At 36.2% G+C, this 27717-nt stretch overlaps 1 protein-coding gene across 2 annotated transcripts in view; it reads right to left on the bottom strand.

Annotated features, from left to right (window-relative positions):
* Positions 1–27717, bottom strand: part of TLL1 (tolloid like 1) — a 196106-nt gene that overhangs the window by 25257 nt on the left and 143132 nt on the right. For both annotated transcript variants that reach the window (XM_005307446.5, XM_065596524.1), the window contains 7 exons: positions 25765–25867; positions 23935–24051; positions 22514–22659; positions 16038–16233; positions 14311–14436; positions 10290–10450; positions 7177–7357 (listed from right to left, as the gene is read on the bottom strand). In XM_005307446.5, coding sequence (XP_005307503.1) covers positions 7177–7357; positions 10290–10450; positions 14311–14436; positions 16038–16233; positions 22514–22659; positions 23935–24051; positions 25765–25867 — 1030 coding nt within the window. The remainder of the gene's footprint in view (positions 1–7176; positions 7358–10289; positions 10451–14310; positions 14437–16037; positions 16234–22513; positions 22660–23934; positions 24052–25764; positions 25868–27717) is intronic.

Genomic DNA, 27717 nt, shown 5'->3' with positions numbered 1-27717 from the left:
CATGCATCAGACACAGTGACTGTTTTAAATGAGCATGCATAACATCATATTTATTCAAAACCACAAAAATAACTCTAGAGCACATGATAAATGGAAGCAGTTTAACAACAGGTTGCTACCAGTGATTAATCATACTATTGTTTAAGAGCCTTATTCAAAGAAATGATTATAGCTGCTCCCATGACCATCACCTTTCCTACACAGAAAATCAAACATTGTTTTTTTTTTCTGAAGCAAGGCCATGTTGAATGATTCAGCAGCCTACTTTTCCTTGTGTGCGCACAGCAAAAACCTTGCAATAGGTTGCCCAGTTATCCACATGAAGGGCACAAAACTTGTAATAGGAAGTTTTATGCTTTGAAACTTAATATTTAATTTAAAAAATATTGACAACTATTTACAAAAAATATCAGTTACCTGCAGCCCCAAGATGGTTTTAAATTATCCCTTCCCCCTCCTCAAGACACTAGATTACATCTATACAACAGCTGTTCTGCTACTTATAGAAAATCACCCTGAAACATCCCTCAAGTCACAGCACATGAATACACTCACACATAAGCATTCTTGGCTAAATATGTGCGTTCTGGAACACTATGAAAATTTGGGTGCTGACTGGCTAGTGAAGAGATAGGAATTTATTATTAGAAAAAATGGGTGTGTGAATGGAATTCAGTTGTTGACTCAGTCTCTCTGATCCTCTAAAATGTATACTTTTCTATGACCATGTTAAACTTGGTGCATAAACCTTTGTTTTCAGAACTCTCCACTCACATTTTGTTATGCATCTACAAACACCTATTAACCATGGCAACCATGCAAGATTATCCTTTTATCTTGTGTTTCTGAGATTCCCAGACTCCAAAGCCAGAAAGGACCATTGTGATCATATAGTCTGGCCCCCTTACATGACACAGGACAAAGAACTTCCCCAAATAATTCCTAGAGAATATAGTTTAGAAAAACATCCAATTTTAATTTAAAAATTGTCAGTGATGGAGATTCCACTAAGATCCTTGGTAAATTGTTTCAATGGTAAATTATTCTCACTGCTAAAAATTTACACTTTATTTCCAGTCTGAATTTGGGTAGCTTCAACTTCCAGCCATTGGATCATTCTGTACCCTTCTGTGCTAGATTGAAGAGCCAATTATTAAATATTTGTTCCCCATTTAGATACTTATAGACTGTAATCAAGTCACCCTTTAACGTTCTCTTTTTTGTTAAGCTAAATAGATTGATCTCTTTGATTCTGTCACTATAAGGTATGTTTTCTAATCCTTTCATCATTCATGTAGCTCTTCTCTTAACCCTCTCCAATTTATCAGCATCCTTCTTGCATTGTTGGCACCAGAAATGGAAGCACTATTCCTGCAGCAGTCGCAACAGTGCCAAATATAGGGGTAAAATAAATTCTCTACCCCTAAGAGTTCCTGTTTATGTATCCTAGGATTGCATTACCTCTTTTGGCCACAGCGTGACACTGGGAGCTCATGTTCAGCTGATTATCCATCATGACCTCCAAATCTTTTTCAGAGTCACTGCTTCACAGGATAGAGCCCTCCCATCCTACATTCTTTGTTCCTAGATGTCTACACTTACATTTAGCCATAATCAAAGACTTGTTTGCTTGAGCCCAATTTACCAAGCAATTTGGATTGCTCTGAATCAGTGACCTGTCCTCTTATTTATTTACCACTTCCCCAATTTTTATTCTATATTTATTCGTTCCATTCTATATGCATCCGAAGAAGTGGGCTGTAGTCCATGAAAGCTTATGCTCTAATAAATGTGTTAGTCTCTAAGGTGCCACAAGTACTCCTGTTCTTCTTTTTGCGGATACAGACTAACACGGCTGCTACTCTGAAACCAATTTTTATGTCAGCTGCAAACTTTATCAGTGATGGTTTTATATTTTCTTCCAAGTTACTGATACAAATGTTAAATAGCATATGGCCAAGAACCAATCCCTCTGGGATCCACTGGAAACATATCCACTCAATGATAATTTCCCGTTTACAGTTATATTTTGTGACCTATCAGCCAGTTTTTAATCCATTTAATCTGTGCCATATTAATTTTATATTGTTTTAGTTTTTAAAATCAAAATGTCATGTGGTACCAAGTCAAATGCCTTAGAAAAATCTATATATATTATGTCAACATTATTACCTTTATCAGACAAACTGATAATCTCATTAAAAAAAAAGCTATCAAGTCAGGTTGACAGGATTGATTTTCCATAAACCCATGTTGATTTGCATTAATTACATTACCTTTCCTTAATTCTTCATTAATTGAGTCCCAAATTAGCCACTCCATTATCTTACCCACGACTGATGTCAGGTTGGCATGCCTATAGTTACCCATCATCCCATTTACCCTTTTTTAAAATTGGCAGTTGAGACCTGACTGTAAGATGCTGAAAGGCCTGTATGGCACAATTGATTATGCATGGGTTTTTGGGTCAGTATCAGCTTAGCAAGAATTGTTTGTGGGATGGGATTGTCATAATTTTGTCCACCAAATTTGACTACATGAGATGTCTTATACAGAAACAGGTGATTTGTTTCTTGGCAATTCATAGGAACATCCTATTGGATCAGACTAATAGGCCGTGTCATCCTGTATTCTGTCTCCAACACTGGCCAGGATCAGCTGCTAAAGAGGAAGGTACAACAAAACCCCACAGTAGTCAGTTGCGGGATAAATTGCCCCCAAGGAAATTTCCCTACAAAGGTCCAATAGTTAGAAATGGGTTTATACCTTAAATAGTGAGTGTTTATATCCCTTCCAAAACTTTTTCAAAAATATATTTACTAGTCTAACTCTAGATAACTCCACATAAATGTCTAAGTTTTTTTTAACCCTGCTCAGCTTTCAGCTATATCAGTTAATATGCTATGGCAATGAGTTCCATCATCTAATTACGCATTCTGCAAACAAGTATTTTTTTATTTGGTTTGAATTTGCCATCTTTCAAATTCATTGAATGTCCCCTTGTTCTTGCATTTTAAAAATGGAATACAAGCTCCTGATCTACTTTCCCCAATTCGTTATTATGTGGTCTCTTTATCATGTTCCTTCTCATTCATCTCCTCTCTAAGGTAATCTGTCCCAATCTTTTCAGTCCTAGAAGGGGTTGTGCAGTGTTACTTTTCCACTTTGCTCATTCCTGGAGGGGAAAAACTCAAAGAAGGTGGCTGTGGATACCTACACATCTTCCCCTAAGCATTCCATTAGATCCCATATACTTGTGAAGTGCTTGGAGAGAACAAACAGAATGGTGGTATCACTGGAATGCTTATGATAGAAAAGAAGGCATAATGCTGTGTATCTGCCCATGTGTTCAGCTAAGACTGTTGAAACCATTCCAGGAACGACTGAGGTGATGTTCCTGGGTAAGACTAAGTGTTCTGCAGAACTTATTGGCAGTATGCACATGCCTTTTATTCTGACAGTATGATTACTACCTGTCAGACAGATACAAAAGTAAGAGTGTGTGTGTGTGTGTGTGTGTGTGTGTGTGTGTGTGTGTGTGTGTGTAGGGTCACACTTGAATATATTTCATGGAGCTCAGTGTTTCCAGCTTGTATGGAAAGTTTCCTCAGACATAAACCTACCCCAGTCATACTAGACTTTGTCAACTCTCAGGTAGACTACTGTAATATGCTTCTAATTGGACTTCCTTCAAATTTGTTCCATTGACTGGAAATGTTACAGAATATAGTTGCTTGTTTGTTCCTTCAGGTAGCACCTGGGAGTCTGTTACACTCAAATTCTAGCCAAAGGACATAATTAAAGTTGTAATATTAGAATATAAAATCCTTCACAATTTAGGTTGTCTTTTGCCCTGTACTCAACAGTTACAATCTGTTGGGGTGGGGTCCACTCACAGAATTTAGGCTCAGCCAGTAATGAGCTAGAAGGTAGGCAAGGTTTTCATGGCTGAGGACTCATAGTTGTGGAATTCCCTCACAAAGGAGTCCCAAAATAATCCCTTGGATGTATGTAAGAATGTTGTACAGGATGGTGCCCTTTTCTTTTTTAAATGTCTTGGCTCTCTCCCTCATTTTGTTAATCTACTATCCTCTTGTTGAGCATTGCATGTACCTATTGCTGGTGGGTGGATTGCCAGACAGATATTGGGTTTGCCCTTTTGCTAGATTTTTTTGATGATGTCTGGCTATATAATTAGAATTGTGAAGTTTTAAAGAGGTTGTATTGATTCTATTATGATTTTAGTGCAATGCTTAAAGGCCTTCCAACACAACTTTTAAACTGAAAAATAATAATAAATACATGCCTAAATTTTCTAATCCATACATTGTTTAATTGTAAACTTTGCTAAAGATAGTCTTGTATTTTTCATAAGGCATAATTAAATGAGGAATTAAAGAAGAACATAGGGTCAGGACAAATGATGATCTAATGTCAACTTTCAGAAGTCAAAATATATGTGCTGAAGATTTCAATACATATAGTGCCCTCAATGCCTGGATCAAGAGCACATGTTGTCTATAATGATGAAAGGGTGACTAACTGCCAGTGCGCTGATAAAGAAAAAACAAGCTTCTTTTATGTACTTTCAAACTCATTTGAACATCTTGGATTCAAAAGTTTGACTTAGACTAAAATATTATGAGGTGGGTGTTCTGTGATAAAAGGAACAAAAGCCAGTCATATAGAAGAAAACAACTAAATGAAAAAGGATGGTGCGAATGGAACCGAGTGGGAAACAGGGTGAAAAGTAAATACAGACAGACTGTGAAAAATGAGCAGAGAGCAGAATGGAAAAGAATTCTAATGAAAAATAAATGCACAGTATTCAGTGAATATGGAATACCCATGTGTGCCATCCAGTTCTTTTGAAGGATCAGAGAGAGAGAGAGAGAGAGAGTTTTTTCTATCCCCACTACGCAAAACAGGTTTCCCTTTAACCAGAAAAACATTTTGGTTCAGGTTCATCGCTAGTATAAGTTCCCTGACTTTAGTGAATTTAATCCAGAGATAAATTTAGCCCTTTAAAAAAAAAAGTGAGTTTAAATTACCAGGAAAAAATGGTTTGTGAACTAAATTAGTTTTCAAAACAGAGACCAAAGAAAAATAAATAAATAAATTGTCACAGAATTTGACAAGCCCATCCTTTGAACCCCATGAACAACAACCCTCCCCAACACACACAGTTGTTCTGAGTGCTTTTTAGTACAAACCTTGACTACTAATAGAGTTAACATGCATCCGAAGAAGTGGGCTGTAGTCCACGAAAGCTTATGCTCTAATAAATTTGTTAGTCTCTAAAGTGCCACAAGTACTCCTGTTCTTCTTTTTGCGGATACAGACTAACACGGCTGCTACTCTGAAACCATTCTTTAAACAATTCATCTACACTTAAAAATGTAGAAAAAGAGATTGCTTGTTAAACAGAATCTATATTCAATATGTTCATTATCCATAACTTCTGGGCTACAGCTAATAAGCAGATTACAGTGAATACCAGGGCTACTTTTGCTATACTGCACCTCTATAAAGGTATCAAAATAATAGGGTTTAACTCAGAAATATGTATACTGAATACTACCAGTGATCTGAAAATGTAGGACTAGATCATGCTAGCCACTAGCCCTTGTTTACAGGATAATATACACTGCCTTTAATGGGTAACCCTTAAGCATGTAAATAAAGACTATTCACTCAACGGTTTGCACGATGGGCCTCATAAGTTTCATGTGCATAGATATTTAGGTACAAATACATAGTTAACCTTTACAGCTTTATGACAATCTAAACTGGCATTTTACAAAGAAAAGTAACCTTCTGTGACCTTAAAAATGTCATTTACATAAACCAGAAACTGATCTCAATGTGTCTGCAGAAATGTGATTATCAGCAAATAAAGTATGTTTAAAGCTTTCAGGAGGTAAAACACTTGTTAATATCTTTGTGTGATGTATGGGAAATATCATTTACTTTGCTCTTTCCTCACTGCTAGAATAAACCATCTGAGAAGGCATAAAAGAAAACATCAGACTTCCTTTCGGGGCTGCTAAACTTTAAACTTCTTGTCTACGTACATTACAGCTTCTGACAGATATTTTTCCCACTTTGTAAAAGATCTAAGCAACATCACTTACATAATATGCTGAACCATACTGTTTAACTTTCCTACAAAATGTATCATGCATTCCTCAGTTACTGAAACTATCCAGACAGAAACTGCGTTTACTTAGGCTTTTACAATATAACATTTAACCAAAAGCACAATAATAAAATAAGCTAATAAAATATTTTCTACATACTAAACTTAAGTATATTTCTAGCTCTGAAGAACTTGAATTTCTTATCAGAAAATGAGAGGGTAAAATTCAACTCCTAGATGCAGTAACTGATATTTTTAATTACACAAGAAGAATTCCAGTACTATTAACAGAATGTATCCTGTCACATGGAAACATGGTTATAACAGAGTCCTAAGTGGGTGATTACTATGGCTGTGCTCTTCAAACATTTGCATACAGGCTTTATTCATATGAATAGTCCCATTAAAGTCAATGATGCACCCATGCACTTAAAGATACGCATGTTCCTAGATGTTTTCAGAATCAGGACTGGTTCTTCCATAAACCTTTAAAACGTTCAAAATCAGGCAAGAAAGATTCTACAGTATTTAACAAATACCTAGCAAGAGACAAGTCATAAATAATGCAATTTAATAAGAAAAAGAGATAACGAAAGCAAAATACAAATGTACTTATATTTTGTAATAAATAATTTACATCACATTATGATTGGGATTATTAAACAAACAAACAAAGAAAGAAACTGGGGTAACAGAAGTCTGTTGTGGTAATTTCTGGGCACACACTTTGAGGTTTCCCTTCTCTTTTACCTCCCAGGTTGTGTATATCTGTAGAATATGGGTTTGGATTGTTAGGGAAAAAAAACCCTCCTATTTCAGCTATTTCCCACAATATACATATATTTCAATTCTAGATAACTATTGTTATATTTTATTAACTTATTAAATTGAACCAAAAATTAAAATTGTAATCAAAAGGAGAGAGGCCTTTCACATTCATCACCTGTGCAATGAAGAACACAATCTGTGAAAAAGATTCACTGCATCTAGACACTCTATACTCAGAGTATCCATAGTACATGAGTGATTTTTAATACCTGAAAAGAAGTGGGCCTTGAAGCCTTTCTTTGAGACTGTGTTGTCAGATCTGAACTCAATTCTCATATTGTTGTATTGTGATGTGATAACTTCAGGCACTTCTGTACCACAAAATTTACCATGCAGTTTGGAATCAGAAGAAAGGCCACTACGAATCTCCACGTAATCATATTTGCAAACCTAGGAAAGAGAAAGATTTTTGTATTGGTTAGCCAAAAATAGATAAAAATTCCATACAAGTGCCTTTACACTTAAAATGTAAGCTCTTCTCTTGATTTATGTTACAAAGTTAATATTTTATTGACTTTTCAATATTTAATATTTTTTGCATCTTTTCTGATACTCCTTTATAAATGTTTGTTGATTTTGTTTCAATATAATTTTAAACACTACAACATATTTAAGTTCTTAAATGACATGTTTTAAGACAAAGTTCATGCATTAATATGTAGTGTCTACATTGTCTACATTTTAAAGTGTTTAATAGCTCAGCCATTTTAATTAAAAAGGAAAAACTCTGAAGACATTAGACTGAGGCCTCCAAATGTTCACTTTGAAGAATAAAGTCATCTCTGAGTCATAAACATTTATGGGTTCTGTATGCTTGCGGATTTGTTATTTTTTTAACATCCTATAATCTAAAATATATTACCTTTAATTCGGAAATTTTTTAACATCCTATAACCTAAAATATATTACCTTTAATACGGAAATTCTGCAAGCCAAGTCTTTCCCATTGTAAATTTAAGAACACGTTATTTTCTTGTGAAAGTATAAATCTGCATTGTTAATAGTGTCACTTCTTTCTCAACAGTGGCACTGATATAATTTAGAGGACTCATTTGTGTCATTTTCACTAGGAGGTTTAAAAAAATCAGCCCTTATGCAAGGCCTACTACCCAGGATAATACTTTCAGTGCATAATCCCATGTCTATATAAAACCTTCCACTTCAAAAACTTCTAAGCTTCTTAGGCTCAACTATCAATCATTTAATCAAAAATGTTCCAGTTGTATGCAATTAATAGCTTAAGAGAAAACAGTGGCCGGGGGATTCATACAAGGCTTAGATTGTGCATGAAATGAAAGCATGAATTTTATAAATCACAATCTTTATTTTTTTAAACCACACAAAAAGATTATTTTGGCTTTTGTTACTATCTCCTTATGGACTATAAAAATGATTTCCAATGTTTTGCCATAATGGAGGGAAAGGTTTAAAGTGCTTATAACTACTGGAATCACTTTCACATGTTACCGCTGTGGAATGCAGCTAATTCAGTCATAATAACTCCACTTAAATAATATTAAGAGTCTTGCTTAATGCAACAGGCACAAGGAAATACTGAGTTACAACTGGAAGTCTACTTTAACTCACCTGAGTTAAATTCTCAGCTTGATACCTGGAATTTTCACATGCAACTCCCAATAATGTGAACACTGAAGATAAAACCCAATATCCACTGCTAAGCCTATCAGTATGCCTTAAGGTGAATCTTAATGCTTTTGTGGGTTTAAATTGGACATGTAATATTATTTGAATGTAGGCTTAGTGATATAATTTCTGTTATATGGCATTCTGTTATATAAAACATTAATAGAAGTACAAGTATATTAAAATTGTATTTATTAGAAAAGATGTATATAAATATATCCAGCTAATTTAAAATTATTTATTCAGCAAAAACAATTTCATAGTTAATTAAGTCTCATAATAAATAAGTATTTAAATCATTTCTAACATGCGGACTGTAGGTACCCATTTTATGTCTGTATTTTTAGACACTATATAAAATATATTAGTGGCCTGATATACTATAACAGTTTCTTCTGGATAACAAAGTACTGACATTCACAACTTCTGTTAGTATTATCCATCTAACATCTATTTTTAGCAACACAAGAGAGGAGAATGGCCTTATGATCAAAACACAGGGCTGAGAGTTAGGAGATCTACATTTTTTTTTCCACAATCTGCCAGTCATAAATCCTGTGTGACCTTGGACAACTGACTCAGTTTCCTCATCTGAAAAATGGAGACACAAACTTAGAGCTGGCTAGAAAACAGCAATTTTTGGGGAAAAAAAGTTTGGGGAGGATGGAGACACAATAAAAGTCTTCAAGTAAGTAAAAGGTTGTTATAAAATGGAGGAAAATAATTTTTTCTCCTTATCCACTGAGGACCAGATGAGAAATAATGGGCTTAAATTGCAGCAAGGAAGGTTTAGGATTGATATTAGGAAAAACTTCCCGTCAGGGTAGTTAAGCACTCGAACAAATTACATAGAGACACTGTGGAATCTCCAACATTGGAGGGTTTTAAGAACAGGTTAGATAAATTACATGTTCTATGGGTATTCTCAAGACCATTTAGGGATGATCTAGACAATAGCTAGTCCTACCTCAGTGCAGACTAGATGACCTACTGAGGTCCCTTCCAGTCTTACATTTCTATGATTCTATGTCTGTAAAAGACTGAGATGCTGTATAATTAATTATCTGAAGCCAGGGAGCTTAAAAAATAATAATAAAAAAAATCAGAGAGTTCATTCCACAATCCAAGTAGAAAGTTTATTTTGATATTCAGTCTACATGCTTTTTTTACTTATTTCATTCCATTGTTCCTTATTATACTTCCTGTTCCACTCTAAAAATTACTTTCCTTTCCTAGGATTCTCACCTTGAAATGGTTATAGATGCCTATAATGCTCCATTACTCCTCATTTAACCAAGTTATATATACTCAGTATTTTTATTCTCTACGCCTAATTCAGTTCCTCCAGATTTTTGTCTTGTCTTGAATTCTCTCCAATTAGTGGCTCATCCATTTGTTTTGTTTTAGTTTGTTTACAAAAAAGCCAGCTGAAGCTCAGCAAAGACATTTATTTTAATAAATATACATTATGATACTCATATTTTAAAGAGAGCAAGCCATGCTATGCATGTTTTGAAAGACTCCAGAAACAGTCCCAAACTCAAAGTCAATGAAAACAAGATTTTACATGGAAATTGTCAGTATTTGAAGCAATGGTGTTATATGAGACAATTTCTATTTTTGAACAATCCTGCAACAGTTGACGAGTTTGTATAATTCTCAGTTCATGGTTACTTACTTCATTCCCTTCTAATTCAAAAAACTCAAACTTCATTGAAATTCTGTATTGAGTGGGAGCAACCACCTGCCATACACAGTTTTTGTTTGGAGGATATTCTTTGGGCCATCCTGGCGTGGTTATAGTCCCATTTAGCTTTGTCAGAAGTCCCCCACAAGCAGCTGTAATGTAAAATGAAAAGGAAGCACCTCACTTGTTTGCAGGCTCCCCTGAAACCACATTTTGTTATTAACAGAAACATATGAAGTAAGAGATTCAGCCCTCTCAGACATTATTTGTATTACAGTAGTACCCAGAGAGACCAATCACGATCAGGGCTCCATTGTACTATGACACGAACACAAGGAAAGAATAGTCCCTGACTTCAACAGCTTACAATCTAATTTAAGACATTTGAGTGCATTGAAACACTACACAACACTTTATATCACATTCACCCTTTTCTCTCTCACCCAGTTCCATATACCCACACAATCCTCCCAGATCCTGTCTCTTCATCTGTATTTCCCAGGCTCCATGGGACACATCACTCTCTGCTTCCCTCACCCCTTCTCCTCTACACACTTTATCCCTGATGCAAAATCTGTAAGGGTGAAAGATTTCAGCTGTCCTTTCAGCATAGGTTGTATAAAGGTGCCTTGTCCTTGCCAAAGGGGCTCTTCCCCCAGTGATGGTTTATTAATGATATGAATGATGGGATGGATTGCACTCTCAGCAAGTTCACGGATGACACTAAACTGGAGGGAGAGGTAGATACACTGGAGGGTAGGGATAGGGTCCAGAGTGACCTAGACAAACTGGAGGATTGGGCCAAAAGAAATCTGATGAGTTTCAACAAGGATAAGTGCAGAATACTGCACTTAGGACAGAAGAATCCCATGCACTGCTACAGGCTGGAGACCAACTGGCTAAGCCTTTTCTGCAGAAAAGGACCTGGGAATTACAGTGGACAAGAAGCTAGATATGAGTCAACAGTGTGCCTTTGTTGCCAAGAAGGCTAACAGCATATTGGGCTGCATTAGTAGTATTGCCAGCAGATCGAGGGAAGTGATTATTCACTTCTATTCGGCAATGGTGTAGCCACATCTGGAGTACTGCATCAAGTTTTGGGCCCCTCACTATAGAAAGAATGTGGACAAATTGAAAAGAGTCCAGCGGAGGGCAACAACAATGATTAGGGGGCTGGGGCACATGATTTATGAGGAGAGACTGAGGAAACTGGGCTTATTTAGTCTGCAGAAAAGAAGAGTGAGGAGGGAATTGATAGTAGCCTTCAACTACCTGAAGGGGTGTTAAAGAGGATGGAGCTAAACTGTTCTCAGTGGTGGCAGATGACAGAACAAGGAGCAATTGTCTCAAGTTGCAGTGCGGGGAAGTCTAAGTTGGATATTAGGAAAAACTATTTCACTAGGAGGATGGTGAAGCACTGGAATGGGTTACCTAGGGAGGTGGTGGAATCTCCATCCTTAGAGGTTTTTAAGGCCTGGCTTGACAAAGCCCAGGCTGGGATGACTTAGTTGGGGTTGGTCCTGCTGAGCAGGGGGTTGGACTAGATGACCTCCTGAGGTCTCGTTCAACCCTAATCTTCTATGATTCTACGGTGCTCAGGTATTATTCATGTACAAAGGTTACTTTTGTTAAAAATACAGCTGTTCAAATAATATGGTGAAAAAATCAGAATGTATTTGGGAATAAATTATCCAAATTCTATTCTACGCTCTCTTATTCATGGGGTTCATACTATTTTATTCACAAATATTTACACAATCATCAGGTGTTTCTAAAATATAATGAATACAGAAAGTTTCATTGCTTCACCTTTTTTCAGAAGAATTTCTGCTAACCTTATTAGTCATTCATTATTCTCCTGTTAAAAAAATTCAGTCATCCAATCAGGCCGCAGAAGTGTACCATATGACCAAACACACAGCACAAATAGGAAGGAGTGACTAACTTTTCAGCCTGAGGGTCAAACTCCTATTTCAAAAAAGTCAAGTCAAAAGTCACAAGCAATATTTTGGAGGCAGATTCTTTACCCTGATTCACTACATTTGTGACACTCAGGCATTGCTAAGGAACCTGAAACCACCTATACGTACTCCCCCACCCAGCATGGGGGTATAGAACCAGCATATCAGCTCCTAGTGGTGCAGAAGGTGAGTTGAAAGCTGGATGTTGGTTGGAACATACTGCACTCTGGTTATTTCCATCTGGTTTAGAGAGCCTTGGGGATCATGGTCAGTTGGCATAAGTTAGACAGATCCCTAAGCTGCTCTAACCTGGGGTGGGACAAGAATGAGGGGAGCTGCAAGTGTCACACCCCAGGGACTCCCTCCCTGAGGGTCCCATGGGAAGGCAAATCCCCATTGGTAACGAAAATCTGTCACACAAGTGGCTGTTCATCCTCAAGTTCTCCTTTCTTTTCCCTCTCCTGGATTAACCTGAGTGACTGTGTCAGGAAGGAGGCAATGGAATAGCCAGAATTAGTCTCCTACCTTCTCTGAAATATAGCCAGAGGGGAAGCTGTTGAGCAGGTACACTAGGGAAGGGATAGCAGCTCTCAAGAGTGCTTCCAGCTCTCATCAGAGCTGCTCCTGGTTCTGTATGGGAGCAGTGGGAGGTAATTTCTCCTGAACGGTCTGTTTTAGGGAGTTTTCTGCAAGACTCTCCTCTCTTCCCTAGTCTTTACTGATCGAGATAGGCACCCAGACAAAAAAACACTTTTTACAATTGGATTGGGATACACTTGTTCTGGCTTCCAGTATGAATCAGCAGACAAGCCCTGCATCTCCATGCAGGATCCTGGAACCAGACATCCCATGTCATAATGCGTATTTGGAATATAGGGTATTTTTCATGTGTATGTTGAGGAATTTGAAACAAAACATCATGATGGACTCTTATGAGCCGTAGTACTCATCATGTCAATGAGCTAAGGATACTGAAATGTCTCATACATTTCTAATACTATCTTTAAAATAAAGCTCAAGGAAACTAAATACAAAATAAATAATGAATGTTACTGTCATAAATCTGGTTTAATCCCACAATATCAAAGAATTCAGAGATAGTACCCATTAACTTCATCTAAAGAGAGCCACATCACTGGGCAATGTTCTCAGACCGCTTACAATACTTAGGCAAAATAGATGAAAGAAGGATGGTCTAAAATGTCTCATGTCTGAATTTACTAGTATTTGTGAATTAGCATATGATTATCGCTATTTTAATGACCGTAATACTGAGCATCATTTAGTGTGCATATATTCAGTGTTATGGGCGAAGAAATATCTTAATCTAACCCTAGTTTTGCAATATCTTCCATTTAAGGGCCTTTTTGATTTCTTCAGATGATTATTAAATCTAGTTTCCTTGCTTTTAATAAAAAGCTTTGATATCAGATTATATTTCAAACATGACTTTTTAAAATGAAAAGATAAGTAAAAGGACACTTTAAAATAACAGTAGAAACCCATTGCAAATCATTAAATTTTGGCAAACGAGGGAGCAAGTGAACAAATGTAGTTATAAAAGCAAGGATAACATATCACAAACCAGTATTTCATTCATTTGACAAGTGAAGCTTAGTTTTAATTACAATACATTGTAGCAATGTATATTTATGTATGGAGTAAATTTATGTCAGATAATTTTATAAGAATAATGAAGTCTTTGAAATATGAAATCTCAGTGTGTTGCTATGCTGTTAAATCCTTCCTAATACACACAGAGAAAATGCTCTTTTCTGAAGGCGAATTATGTAGTGTATGGATCAGTGAAGTGTGAATTAATAAGGTTCTACTGTACATAATTTTCCAGTTGAATAACAATAAAACTTGAACAGGATAAATTGGTAATTAATACTATTATAGACAGACATTGTACAGTGGAGGATATTTTCCAAGCTGCATGCCAATACCTATATTCACTAATGCATAAGCTTTAGTACGCAAAAAATGGCTTTATAAAATGACATACCTTATAAATTTTAGGACTTCTTTAAATTAGCAGCATACTGTACCTTCACAACTCTTTTTGTCAGGTCCAAGTTCATAGCCAGGATCACAAGCACACTGATAACTACCCAAGGTATTCACGCACCGCTGTTCACAGCCCCCCTTGTCAGGTTTGGCACATTCGTCTTCCTCTATGAAGACATAAAAGAATGGAAAAGGCATTAATTAAAAGTCTTTACCTTCCCCATCTCTAATTGTTGAACAGATTGATATTATCTGCAGCAAGTGGTGTGCATGCCAGTGAACTTGTCTATATAGCACATCATCTCCACTGACTGGAGCATTTTTAAAATCTTAAAGACCTGAAACTGGGTAAATAAAACGTATGTTCCTCTTTTCCACTACAATAGCAACTGACAGCTACAGACCTAATTTATAAGCACTTTGTGGCCAGCATACAATGATTTAGGCAGCAGCAATCTAAAGGTTGTGTAAAGTACTGAGAGAATGATTGGAAATCCTCAACAGGGTCACTTGAAGGGCACTTTTATCTCCAACAGAATGAATTTGTACGTTATCCTGAACTCATACTCAAAACCAGATTAACAGAATCCTCAAATCCCAGTTTTCATTCTACTGATATTAAAGGAAACAAGATGCATCAGAAAAAATGGAATACAGAATTATCTCTGCTAGCTGTGAAACATGCTCATAATATTCAAGCTCAAATATGCCTGAGATGTAGTATATATCATTTCCTTGCACAGTGGCAAATATGAAGAATATTCTCATTTGAAATAAACACTGACAATTATTTTCTCCTCTCCCACATCTGTATAGAGTGAAAACTGATGGTAAGGGCTAGATCATCACTAGCCCTTTGTGGCTGGGCAAGAGAAGAATACGGGAGAGTAGGTTACCTGTACCATGGGTTCCACACAGCTTCTACATCCATACCCTGTGCACACAGGCATCATCATCATCATTATTATTAATAATAATAAATACAGGGAGGACTGGATGGAGCATTGGCTTCATGCTCCCACCACATTAATGTAGTGACTGTGAAAGCACTGGCATGGCAAGTGATAATACTACACCAGGCACTAATCCTGCTGCAGTTTATTTCCTCCCTGGAGCAATGAGTAGACTGAAAGGGAAATTGTGACTCTCAAAGTCAAAATACGCTTCCTGAGCTCTTCCCGGGGCAACTCCAGTATGCCCTTGCCCTTGCTGGTGGTGGATAATAAAGTGACAATGACTTAAGCGATTAGAAAAAATGATACATTTTCTATTTAAGAGAAAGCACAAACGTTCATAATAATGAACCTCTCAGACAATACCATTCCTATTCAAATTTTATTCTTTCAATTATTTTTTATAGACCCGCAACATAATATTCCTCTAAACATATTTAAGAGGAGTGATTACATCTCTATCAAAATTCAACCAATCATTCGAAGAAATTAGAAAGACAGACTGGGTTTGATTTTTCACCCCCTTGCGCCTTGGGTAGTCATTTACATGTGTGCAGAGTGAGTGTAAAAACACTGCCATTTTGATCGGTTAACATTTTACACCCAGTTTGCCTAGGTACTGATGACTGAATAAAAAAGAGGTAGTAAAAGGTAGTGAAAAATCAGGCCTCTAATCAGAACAGAAACTAAACTAATATTAATTTTGTATTCTACCAATATTACATCCTTAATGTTCTGGGTAACAGAGCAGACAAACATTGTAATTCTTCTATATTTCAATACTATAGGAGAGTCAATCCCCATATAATACATACCTTTAAAAAAGTTAGCAGCAAACCCTGCTTTGTTAACTGTTCCATCAGAAACAAACTTCATCCACAGGGTATTAGAGGTAGCTCTAATATCTTCTGGCTTATCATAGCCACAGAAATGGCCAATCAAACGACTATTTTCGCTGGTTCCATCTCGGACTTCTAAGTAGTCATAGGCACAGTTGTCATGTCTTTCGATCTGTAAATATACAACAGTGCTCTGTTTAACCAGGGACTAACACATAACTAAATAAAACTCCTTTACATTAAGTGGAATAGAAAATGTTCTTTCCTTTGGAAGACCATATCTATGGTCATAGAGAGTATAACAACTGATGGGACAAAAAAGAAACGTTCTTGATAGGTCTGTGTGTTACTACACTCACTTTCATGAACAGAAGCAAAATCTATTGAGATGTTGATAAGATACAATAGCTTAATTGCAAAAAATCAGCTGTCTAAATAGCTACAAAACAAGGCCCCATGTACTCCACAGTAAGCTTGATCTAAACTCTATGGAAGACCTGGTTTCTGCACAATCTAGTGCAGAAGACTAGTGATTCAGTGGCAGTTTTTGACAAATAAAGAAATTTAAATTTTATTGAACTGAATATAAAAATGAACTATAATCAGGAAAGTATTATTTTTGTGTTATTTAATTTGATGTTAAATTCAATTTATTTTATGCTATCCTTTCATTTTCAATGTAGTGCAAAATTCTGCATTACTGCTTTCACCCTGCATAACTACATTCTAGAATTTGATGTGGGAAGCTAGACGTACTGGCAGTGAATAGAGTTTTAGGCACCTAGAGAGTGTGGGAGGCAGACTGGAATTACCCACATTTGCTGTTAAATGGTGAGCAATGAAATAATTAATAGTAATGACACTTAAAATGTCATCATTACATCTCTGAAGCTGTTAAGTTTCCTGTTTCACTTTGGAGACTCCTGATTTCAGGTGACCTCTCTTGACTCTTCCAGGCAGCTGACTGAACCTTTGACATATAACGGGAGAACCCTAGCAGGACTAGAAATATGTGGGTAGGACATCTCATCCACACATCCTGCCAGAAGACCTCAGACCATAGACACAATTTTGTGTATGTCTTAGGTTAGAGTACCTCACACTCCCTACCTAATAGTGTGTAGAGCACCTGTCAGAGTGGGAGTTGCAGCAGAGAGTAAAGCAGCCGTAGGACCTGGAAATGAGCCTTATGATCTTATATCTCAGGAACTGCAGATAGACTCCCAAAGAGAGAGACAGAGAGAGAGACAGACAAAATCTCCCCCTAATGCAACCAGAACTCTTATGGCTGCTTTACCTTAGGCTTACCCCATAGTTTTAGAATTATGGAATACAGGTGCATGGAATCCTGCCTATAAATAAATTAACTAAATCCAGGAGAATAAAATTATATCTTCTGAGAAAACCTGTTATACAAACAAATGGCAGGATTTCTATTTTAAAAGGAGATTTCTTAGTTAAGCAGAAGGCTCAAATCAAATCTATTAACAGAACCACCCTTTTAAAAAAATACAAGCAAACTAAATCTCATCCCCAAATGGATTTTTTTGTAATATGGAATTAAACCTATTAATATAGTCTATGACAGTTTTGCTGTTCATTCATTTGGTTGCTGAAATACTATACCTACTGTGTATTATGAGCAGAACTAAGAAGCTTTTGCTTAGTACATTAGGATTTCTGATTCTTTTATGCTCAGTTTTGTTTATTTCATTTTTTTTAAAAAAGAACAAATTTTGTCCCTCTTGTACAAAACTTGTTAATTTTCTTATCTAAGTCTCCAATATTGCATACACTTAAACATACACGTAACTTTCCCCGTGCAAGCAGTCCCATAGAAATGAGTAGGACTACTCACATGAGTAATGCTACAGGGGCTTATGTGTTTCCAAGCTCAGGGCCTTAATTAATTACAGATATCCATTTAGGCATTTTGATCATGAGCAGTATCAGAACCAGAGTGAGGATGGTGAGTAAGAAATATCATAACCTGGGGCACAATTATCGCTGTACTGACTTCAATAGGAGTTTCACGTGGACAACTAACGTTGTGGTCATGCATGTGTCTATCTGAGCACCAGTTTTTCAGAGATGTAGAGGGTAAATTTTAAATGTATTTCGCATTCCAATTTTTTTTAAAGTTATTAAATTGACAACTTTTTAATGTTAACAATTACAATATGCAATTCTGTTAGCATTATTGTATTAACAGCAATAGAGTAAAAAGCTATTACATTCAGATGTAGAATCATAGAATATCAGGTTTGGAAGGGACCTCAGGAGGTCATCTAGTCCAACCACCTGCTCAAGGCAGGACCAATCCCCTGACAGATTTTTGCCCCAGATCCCTAAATGGCCTCCTCAAGGATTGAACTCACAACCCTGGGTTTAGCAGGTTAATGCTCAAACCACTGAGCTATCCCTCCCCCCCAGAGGGGCTAGCGGCCTGCTCCAAAGCCCATTAAATCAATAAAGGGTCTAACTGTATTATTTTTTGTCCACAGTTCATTTTTACAGGAGCATAAGTCATTCAGCAATTCAATTTTTTTCTCTGATAGAGGAACATTGTTCCACTCTATAGGGGAGTTTGGAAAATACTTTTATGGGCCAAATTCAGCTCTAAATTTCATGTGCCCAACTCCCATTGAAGTAAAACACTAGAATTTCCTTTCTGAGCATCACCTTTCATTTTTGGCAGAGGAAGAAAGATAAAAATCTATTTTGGGCAGTGGTAAGTTGCTAAACATCTAAGACTATAAAAATCAACCAACTTATAAAGTGCTATTGATTTACACCAAACATTCAAGTAAGGTGATCATTTGACAAGATTAATTTATTTTTAGTTCAATACCACTGCAAGTGGTTCCAATACTAATAATCTTTAGAGATTAACTAGTTACAACCTGAAATACAAACCAGAAGTTAAATATAGTGTTTTTGGACAAGTAATAAGTAACTTTAAAACCCTTTGGCAACAAATAAAAAGAACTGATTTGAACGGTGTTTTCCTTATCTGAGTCTCATATTTTAGGACATTATGGTGTTGTGTTATCTGGCAGCACTGCTGTGCAAAGACCTGCTATGCTAAACTACAAAAGTCTGCTATGCTTCCCAGTATAGAGTTTGATCCAACACCTATTTAAAGTAATGGAATGACTCCCACTGAGTTCAGATTGGGCCCATAAACCTTGCTTATTGGAGGGTTAAAATGTCATTCCTTCAAATTACATGTGGGTGAAGAATGTGGAAATTGTTAGTAAATAAATAAAACATATTTTAATTTTTACAGCAAAAAAAAAAAAATGTAGATGTGTTGGTAGCATCAGCAGCTGAAGGCTCCTGAAGAAAGTCAGGGCAGCATGACAGAATGAGGATGAAGGAAAGCCAGAGAAACCCTCTCGATGGAGGCAGCAGAAGTGGCCGGAATGGGGTCTCCAGGTGGGACTGCTTCAAGTGGCCATGGGGACCCAGAGAAACTGGTTGGATATGGTCCAAAAGAGGTTACGACAGGTGGGAACTTGGCAGGACACTGACCCATCCTCCCAAACCAACCTGTTCTATATTATCTCTTCCTTTCATGCCCAAGGTGAGTTAGAGGAGGGTTCTCACCAGATCTAATGGTTTGGTGAGACAAGCAGCTCAAGTCCAATTCAGCTTTCTCACATTTAGTGTTTATACAGTGTGTGGCAATTGGAGAAGTAAAAAGTAGGAATGCACAGAACTCCAACTTTCCTTCCCCGTCTGGAGATAACACCACTGGCAGAACAGTCTGGATTCTTATTTTCAAAATTTTTACTGTCTCAGACAGTTTCTCAGAATTTATTTTTCAGCCCCAGAATAGTCAATAGCCTAGTGGAAGGGATGTGGAAAATTCACCTTGGATGTGGAAAATTCAAGTTCAAATCTGTGTTCTGCATGATTTGGACTAGCAACTTGGGACTCCCACATTGCAAGTGAATGCCCTACCACTGGACTATAAAGTCACTCTCTCTTCTGACCCAATGAATAATTATTTATACAAAGTGGAACATCTCCAGCTAGAGAGACTCGGAGAGATTGAGAGAGACTGATTAAGTGGAGTTAATTATGCTAATATTTATGCTGCTCTGCCTAAACATCACATAGTACAATTCCTCTATTCCTGCTAAAGAAGAGCAGGTAATCCTACACTATGCAGAAGCTGCAATGCCCACAGCAGGCAAAACAAGATGACTCAGTGATAAAGTCTGAAGTTCTTGGCTTTTCTGGGGATTTAATTATAGACTGGAGGTTATTTATAAAGTTATTTCACTGCATTGTGTGCAATCAGAATTTATGAAACAGAAAAGCACCTTTCAAAGGACAAACACATTTTCTCACAAACACAGTGTAATAACTTCTGTCTGCCCTTTACTATTTTTGGACACAGGGACTTCTGATTTTTAAATCACTTTTCTGTTTTGCTGGGCAATGCACCAAGTATATAGAAATAAAGTGACATATTTGAACTTATATTTGAGATAATTTTGCTACAGTACTGTTATCTATTTAAGGATATCTGATACCTTTTGTCATTAGCAACAGAACATTCAAAATTTTTCTTTTACAGATACATACGTTGCCTACAATAAACCTTTAACACTCATGAATTAATACATTTGGGGGAGGGGTGGATTACAGTTCAGCCATAAGTATATCCAATATTGATTGCATTTCTTTTTTTCATTTTATCTATTTCTTTGAAATCTTTTCCAAACACTTGCTGTCTCTTGAGTTTTCAGCACCAGAGGAGGTGAAGCAAAATTTCTTGAAAGAAGGAGTGAAACCAAATTATGAGTGGCTTAGTAAGCTATGCTGCCAATATAAGCTTAAAGTTGGACATTGCTTGTTTTGTTTATATGCCGCAAAGGGATAATCTGTTGTTGTTTTTTTGCTATTTCAGAGAAGACAAACTGATTCCTCGCAGGTAGTAATAAAATCAGAACCACTGCTCTATATTTTTGTTAGTATAGCTATTGCAGGAAAGGCATTCCTTGTCCATTAAACAAAGTAATCTTGTTTAACGTCAGATTTCATAGAGCTGTCCTAATCAATCCTGATCCATTATAACAGACTCTCTGTATTTTGATATAGAAAGGTATTATTAAGAACTACAGTATTACTGAAAATACTGTCCATTTAAAACAATTTTCAACTCTGAGCCAGGACAGTGAAAGCCTAACTAGCATTCAAAATGATCCTTGGGCAGGGGAAGAGCCTCCTGCCTTACATGGTATGGGACATCAATTTAACTGACAAAAAGATAGGAGACTGCAGGTAACACCTATGAATGTTTATAATGTTTTCTAATGTTTATAATATATGGTCATTACAAATGGTAAATTTTGTCACTGAGGCCTGATCTTTTGATAATTCCATGCCAGAACTTCCATTGATTTTCAAGGGTGGTACATCATTTAAAGGCTGCAAGACCAGGAACAAGAGAGATGAAAGAGCCAGATGTTTTTTCACGGATGCACAAAGGGACTTGGGCATTGCAATGCTAAGAGTCACTTTTAGGCAGATAGGAAATCAAAGGAATACTACTGAGATCCACAAAACCTGAGTTAGTCACCTAAGCTCCCTATAAAATGAATGGAGAGAGATAGGGACCGAAGAATGCAGTCCACAAAAGCCAGCACAATAGGCTGGGAGCCACCTAAAATACCCCGTGGGAAATGTAGATTGCAGTGGAACCAAAACTGTAATTAAATCACCAAAACGCAAGATTTAGGCACCTAAGTATCTTTGTTAGTCTGAGCCCTAGTTCCTAAATTCATACTCTAGTGAAATATTTAAACAAAAAGAGTAGACAGAACAAGTATTACTAACTTAGCTGTGAACTTATAGTATGTATAATGGGTTGTATGAAATATCAATTGCCTGTGTTAGGGACAAGTTTGCTGGCCTGTACCATTCAATAAAAATGTTTATAGAGATCCACTATAGATATGTTAAATTTGAAAAAAAAAATATGGGCTTTTAGACCATTTTAAGAATTTGGCTTTTTAAAAAATACAGTACTTGTTTCTGCATAATAAAAACAGAAAATAGTGCTTTCTTTCCAGAAAGGCATTCCTTTTTTTAAACAATTAGATTGAGAAAAGAAATAACAGCTCTATTATTTAATAGAATCCTAAAGCAGTCTTGCGAAACAGGATTATGCATTTGTCAAAAGAAACTATTGTCAGTATTTAAAACATTCCAATTCAAATAGCACAGATAACGTAAAACCCCTTTAATCTTCTTGAAAATTTCTGCAACAGGAAAGGTCCCAAGGAAAGTAAACTTCAGCAGTAGACTTTTTTTTTTGGGGGGGGGGGGGGGGCAGAGGAGAGAATTCTTTGTTTCTTCATTGGTTTAATGAGGATTCCCTTAAATGGCACTGTCAGTTATCCACTAGCTGGTTTGCTGAATCAGTTAAATGGCTTTACCTCAAATGCCTGAAAGGTTAATCCGACATTGTAGTTCTCTGACACTGTTATTTTCCACACACATTCCTTCATTGGTCTGTAGTCATCAGGGTAATTAGGAGACTGGATCTGGCCTTCGTTTTTGTGGATCTCACCTCCACAGATTGCTGATGAGAGCATAAAACTCAATCTAAGTATATTTTCAGGACTGACATTTTCCCTTCTTCTTGAACTGACATATTTTATGTGGTGATGAAATTATACAAGAAAAAATGTACAAACTTTAAAAAGGTCAAATTGCTGAAATCAAGCTTGGTTGTATAAACTACTGCACATTTTCACAGAATATTTAATGTTTTTAATAATGCAGTACCTTTAACACTGGAGAAGACTCCGGAATCACTGATATTTATGATTTGTGACTGCTTAAAAAGGCATTAAAATTGTCACAAAATAATATCACTTTTTATATGCTTTTAGGGTTATGTAACATACATTTCCCATCAATAGCCATGCCCATATGTAGTTTATTAGCCTCAGTAAAACAGAATATTGAGACAGAAACTTCATTCTCTACATCTATGAATTTTTACCTACAAACTACAGTCTGCGCCTGGAAACACAAACATTCTGAGTTCAGTGAAACAATTCACATGAGTAAGGTTACTCAAATGCATAAGTGTTTTCAGGATTCGGGCCTACCCTCATATACTAAACATCTACTCTTTTCTATTAAACAGTGTTAAACTGGGCTTCACTGGTATTTCAAGAAGGTATCTATTAACGTTCTCATTTACTTAAACTACAGTGCATGCAAGAACAGAACCAGATTTTGTGAAGGAAGGTGGAGAAGTATAGAACTAAAAGTATAGAACAAAACATTAAATACATTTTCTCTTCAACGCTACCTCGTAAACAAGACATCCAACAAGAAATGTGCAAAACTCCCCGCTCCCAAAATTTCCCATGAAAAAGAGATAGCCACATTAATTTCCAAGGTGTCATTAACAAAATGGACTCAATACACCTGAACTAAAGGAAAATGGAAATTTTCCTATGTTTGGTAAGCTCGGTGCAGAAATGTAGGTATGTGCTAAAGAATAGATCTCAAAATCTATTGAGAAAGTTTAAGAGAGTTTCCAACTACCATTTAATTAAGAATTTTAAAATGTGCATGATATACTTATGACCACCATTACTGATGTTATTGGAAAGGATGATGTCTGTAATGAGATCATATTGGCAATTTCAAAATTATACATCTGTGAAGTTGATGGCCCATAACAAAACAACCAAAGTGTTTTCTTAAAAAGTAAGAAACTAATTTCAGATGAAGTTAATTTAACTATTTATCAATGCCCATATTTGTCAAGATATTAATGTGTTTCTTGTTAATCGTTATCCATATGATTAAGTCATCTTTAATATTCATAGTGACTTGCCTTCATAAACTGCTGCAAAACCTTTTCCTACCCAATTGCTGCTGCTACGGAACTCTATCCACATTCTGCTGTCAGTAGATGTGAGTACTTCTGGTAGTTTGTCACCACAGAACCTGCCTAAAAACAAGCAATGAATAAGCATACTTTATGTAATCTTTCAGGACCAAATCCTACAAGCACTTACATGTGGGTTTATCTTTATAAACAGGCTTGGAAGGATTAAATTTTTATCAGTAAATGTTGATTTCACCATACACACAAATCAACAAAAATATTTCCATTGATAATAATAGATATGTACAGAAAGGCAAAGTAAGAAAAAATGTTCCTTGAGAAGTTATTAGAGTTTGATTTAACAATATTTACTTTGTACATTTTGACATATGATGTTGACAGGGTTTAATGGTTATAAAACTTTACTTTTTAATTCTCAACAGCTACTATCATTAAATAATTATTGTCTGACCTCCTCCCCCCTGTTGCCTGACGCCACCCTCCCTATAATTTCCAACCATGAACATTTAAATTCAGTAAAAATGCTTTAAAATACATTGTAGAGAGATAGAGAGATTTTATTATAATATTGTTGGTGCTATTTTTCACAATTCCCAGCTCCTTTAGTACTATGAGACCACATGTAAAAGTCTAGAGGGATTGGGGGGCAAGAGAGTGTTCCTCTTTCTAACCATAATGAGTCAAACAATATCATACTTCAAACCTGTCACTGATCTAGAATTGAGCATTATGCATCCTGGACCTCATACTGGAATGTCAGCAAAAATTGAGGAAGAATTCCAATTTTGTGGGAGAAAAAATGGTAATGTTCTCTCTATATATTTTTTCTAAATTTAAAAATGACAGCTTTTTGAAGTAGATGGGATTAGTGGGTAGACTGCAAGTATGCTGGACAAAGACGTATAATATAGATAATTTATCATATGGATCTGTACTTTATCACATGGACATGAATACCATTACTGTATTTGTGGTAGCATGCAATATATTTCTCAAATTCCACAGAATAGCTTTGGCCTAAATTTTATTAGTTAAAAAGGCCAAAAATATATAATCCAGTTTAACAACTCTGTTGTTTGCCTACATTCTACTGAAATACAACCTGAAGCAATAAGTACCCATGCCTTTAAAAAGGATGTGCATGCATGCAATACACACTACATGTCCCAGCATACCACGGCCTGAGCATGGCATGTTGGAGTTTCAAATCTTCCCAGCTAAACCTCTATCTTTTTAATGAAAAGGGTGTCTCATGGGCTGCATTATTGACTTGCAAGAAGATATTGGTGCGTTGAATGTCCATTACTCAAACTGAAAGTTCTCCTCTCGTAACCACAATAGAAAAACTACAGAGACAAAGCTGATGAGTAGAACTTTACGGCTGGTGTTCTAGTCACAGCAAGTCAGTTACCAATTATGTACACTGGTAGTGCATGCGCCACTGACTACTTACTCAAAAAATTATTCCTAAAGTTCTATAATCAAATCTATAGCAACCTAGATATTTAAAACACAGAAATACTGCATGAGCCATTATTTTAAGTACACACATAGTTATTTGTCATGCTCAGATTCAAGCATCTACTTAATAACCGCTTGTTCCACTGAGATAAAAGTTTATTTCCTTTTTTGTTTGTTTGTATTTGTTTGTTGTCTGAAGGGGGAATTTTTATTTATTTTATTTATTTATATTTCCTGAGCATTTTGCAGTTTTTCAAAGATTTGCAAAGTTATTGTGAATAGAAAACAAGGAGTTCAATTTCTGCATGCAAACTATACATTGAACAACAGCGGAGTGGGAAAACGGTTTCATACCAAGCAGAGGTGATTTTCTCCAGTAGCCATCTCTTACTTCAATATAGTCATACCAGCAGAGACTGCTCTTGTACAGGTCCATTGTAGTAAAGTTTAAAACAATCTGCAATGCAGAGGAGAGTAGCATGCCATATAATTAACTTGGTTGTAGTTAGCACTAGAATATAGACAGCCCAACCAATATGCTGTGAAACCAAAGTCATACTGATCACCCTTAAAGTCTCGCCAATTGCCTAGATAGTTAAATAGCTAGTCCTTTGGCAGTATCCAAGTTATTTACTATAGTAAGTATAAGAGAATACCACAAGTACTGATGTAACTTTGTGTAAGGTAAACTGGCAGGCTTAAGGTTGACCACTTTAGCTTTACAGTTTCCAGAGTGTTTTTACTAAGAAATCCAAATGTGAAAGTGACAATACAGTAAAATGTTGTTCTAACATCATCACATTACATTATTGGCTATTACTTCATCCCAAGCCTTGTTCCATTCAGTGAATAGGACTTTAGGTCATTTATAACATCCCTGGGTATAAATGTCATTTATGGACATAAAATCACCACGATTCTCTTTCCCTTACTACTTTGAGAACTTGCTCTACATTCAAAAACTATGGGGTGTGCATTCAGTGTGATGACATGACCCGTGTTGAACACAACACCATTTAAAAAAAAATTGGATATACTGTCACTTTTTGAACAAAACCTAAATAAACTTATAACAGAGTTTCACTTAGCAATATCAGAATTTGGTGTATATGTGAAACTTCAGAACTTGCCGCTTCTGACTCACGCTGAAAAGAACTGAGTATATCCATAAATACACACACATTTTTTTAGTTAATGACACAAGCATTGCTGGAGGAGCATTCAGAATAATGCATCAGAGCATCCCATTTTCTCCAGAATTATTATACCCTATATCATCATAACATGTAGCTTTTCAACTGAAATAGTTAATTGAGGCCACACATTCACAATGGCCATAGGTTGGTTCCTAGCTCACTAGCACTGCCTTAGCAGTCTGGCCTACTCTATGTGAAGCTAAGTATCTCTCTCTTGTAGTGGTGGCATTGCTGTGAAATAATGGCTGTAAACATGTAAAGCATTAGGAGCATTAAAAGAAATATTACTGTAATCCATTGCTAAGGTCAAAGTTAATACATTTTGGTTTCACTTAGAACTTATTTTGGTATCCTGAAATTAACATACTTTGTAAGGGGGATAAAGGCAAGAGCACCATCACGTAACGATGATTCTTACAACCAGGTCAGATTTAAGAGAAGGTCAGCATAACAAGAAGATAAAGCATCACTCATTGCAAGTTTAGTCTGTAAAATAGTTCCTGGAATTCATAGGCTTTCATTCGCTTTCATTTTCCTTCTTTCCCCTTATTCCTTTTTTAAATGTAGGAAGTTTGATTCTGAACATTCTGAACGCTGGAAGCGGTTCGGCACCCTCGTCATATGGTTAACTCTTCATGATTTCAGTAGGAGTTACACACATGTAAATAAGGATAAAATTGGGTCCAGTGGGCAATGGGGAAAGCAGCCCACTTTATTTTCTTGCAACTGCATTTTGTTTAAGAGATCAAAAGTCTTTTTAAAACAATTCCTCACCAATTCCTTACCAAAAATATTCAACAAAAAGACTGATCTGAAGCATACTTGCACAACAGAAAATGTCATTACAGACCCTGTGCTACAGACCATTTTTGTGTGTGTCATGTGACTTTAATACTGGGTACTCACATTTTAAATATGCTGTTAGAGAGGAAACATTTGCTACTGTGCACTAATTTAAATTTCACACTACTACAATATATTCCCATGGCAGCCACATACCAGCTGCGTTTGTCATTTAAAACTGTCAGGGAACTCTCTTACTCCAACTGTGATGAGAAAAAAATAACATTTTAATCTGAACAACGGACCCAAATAGTCACTTAAAGGTTTG

The sequence above is a fragment of the Chrysemys picta genome, chromosome 5, assembly GCF_011386835.1.
Source record: "Chrysemys picta bellii isolate R12L10 chromosome 5, ASM1138683v2, whole genome shotgun sequence".
NCBI lineage: Eukaryota > Metazoa > Chordata > Testudines > Emydidae > Chrysemys > Chrysemys picta.
Note: the sequence above shows the minus strand (reverse complement) of the source record. Positions and strands in the feature narration are given on the sequence as shown.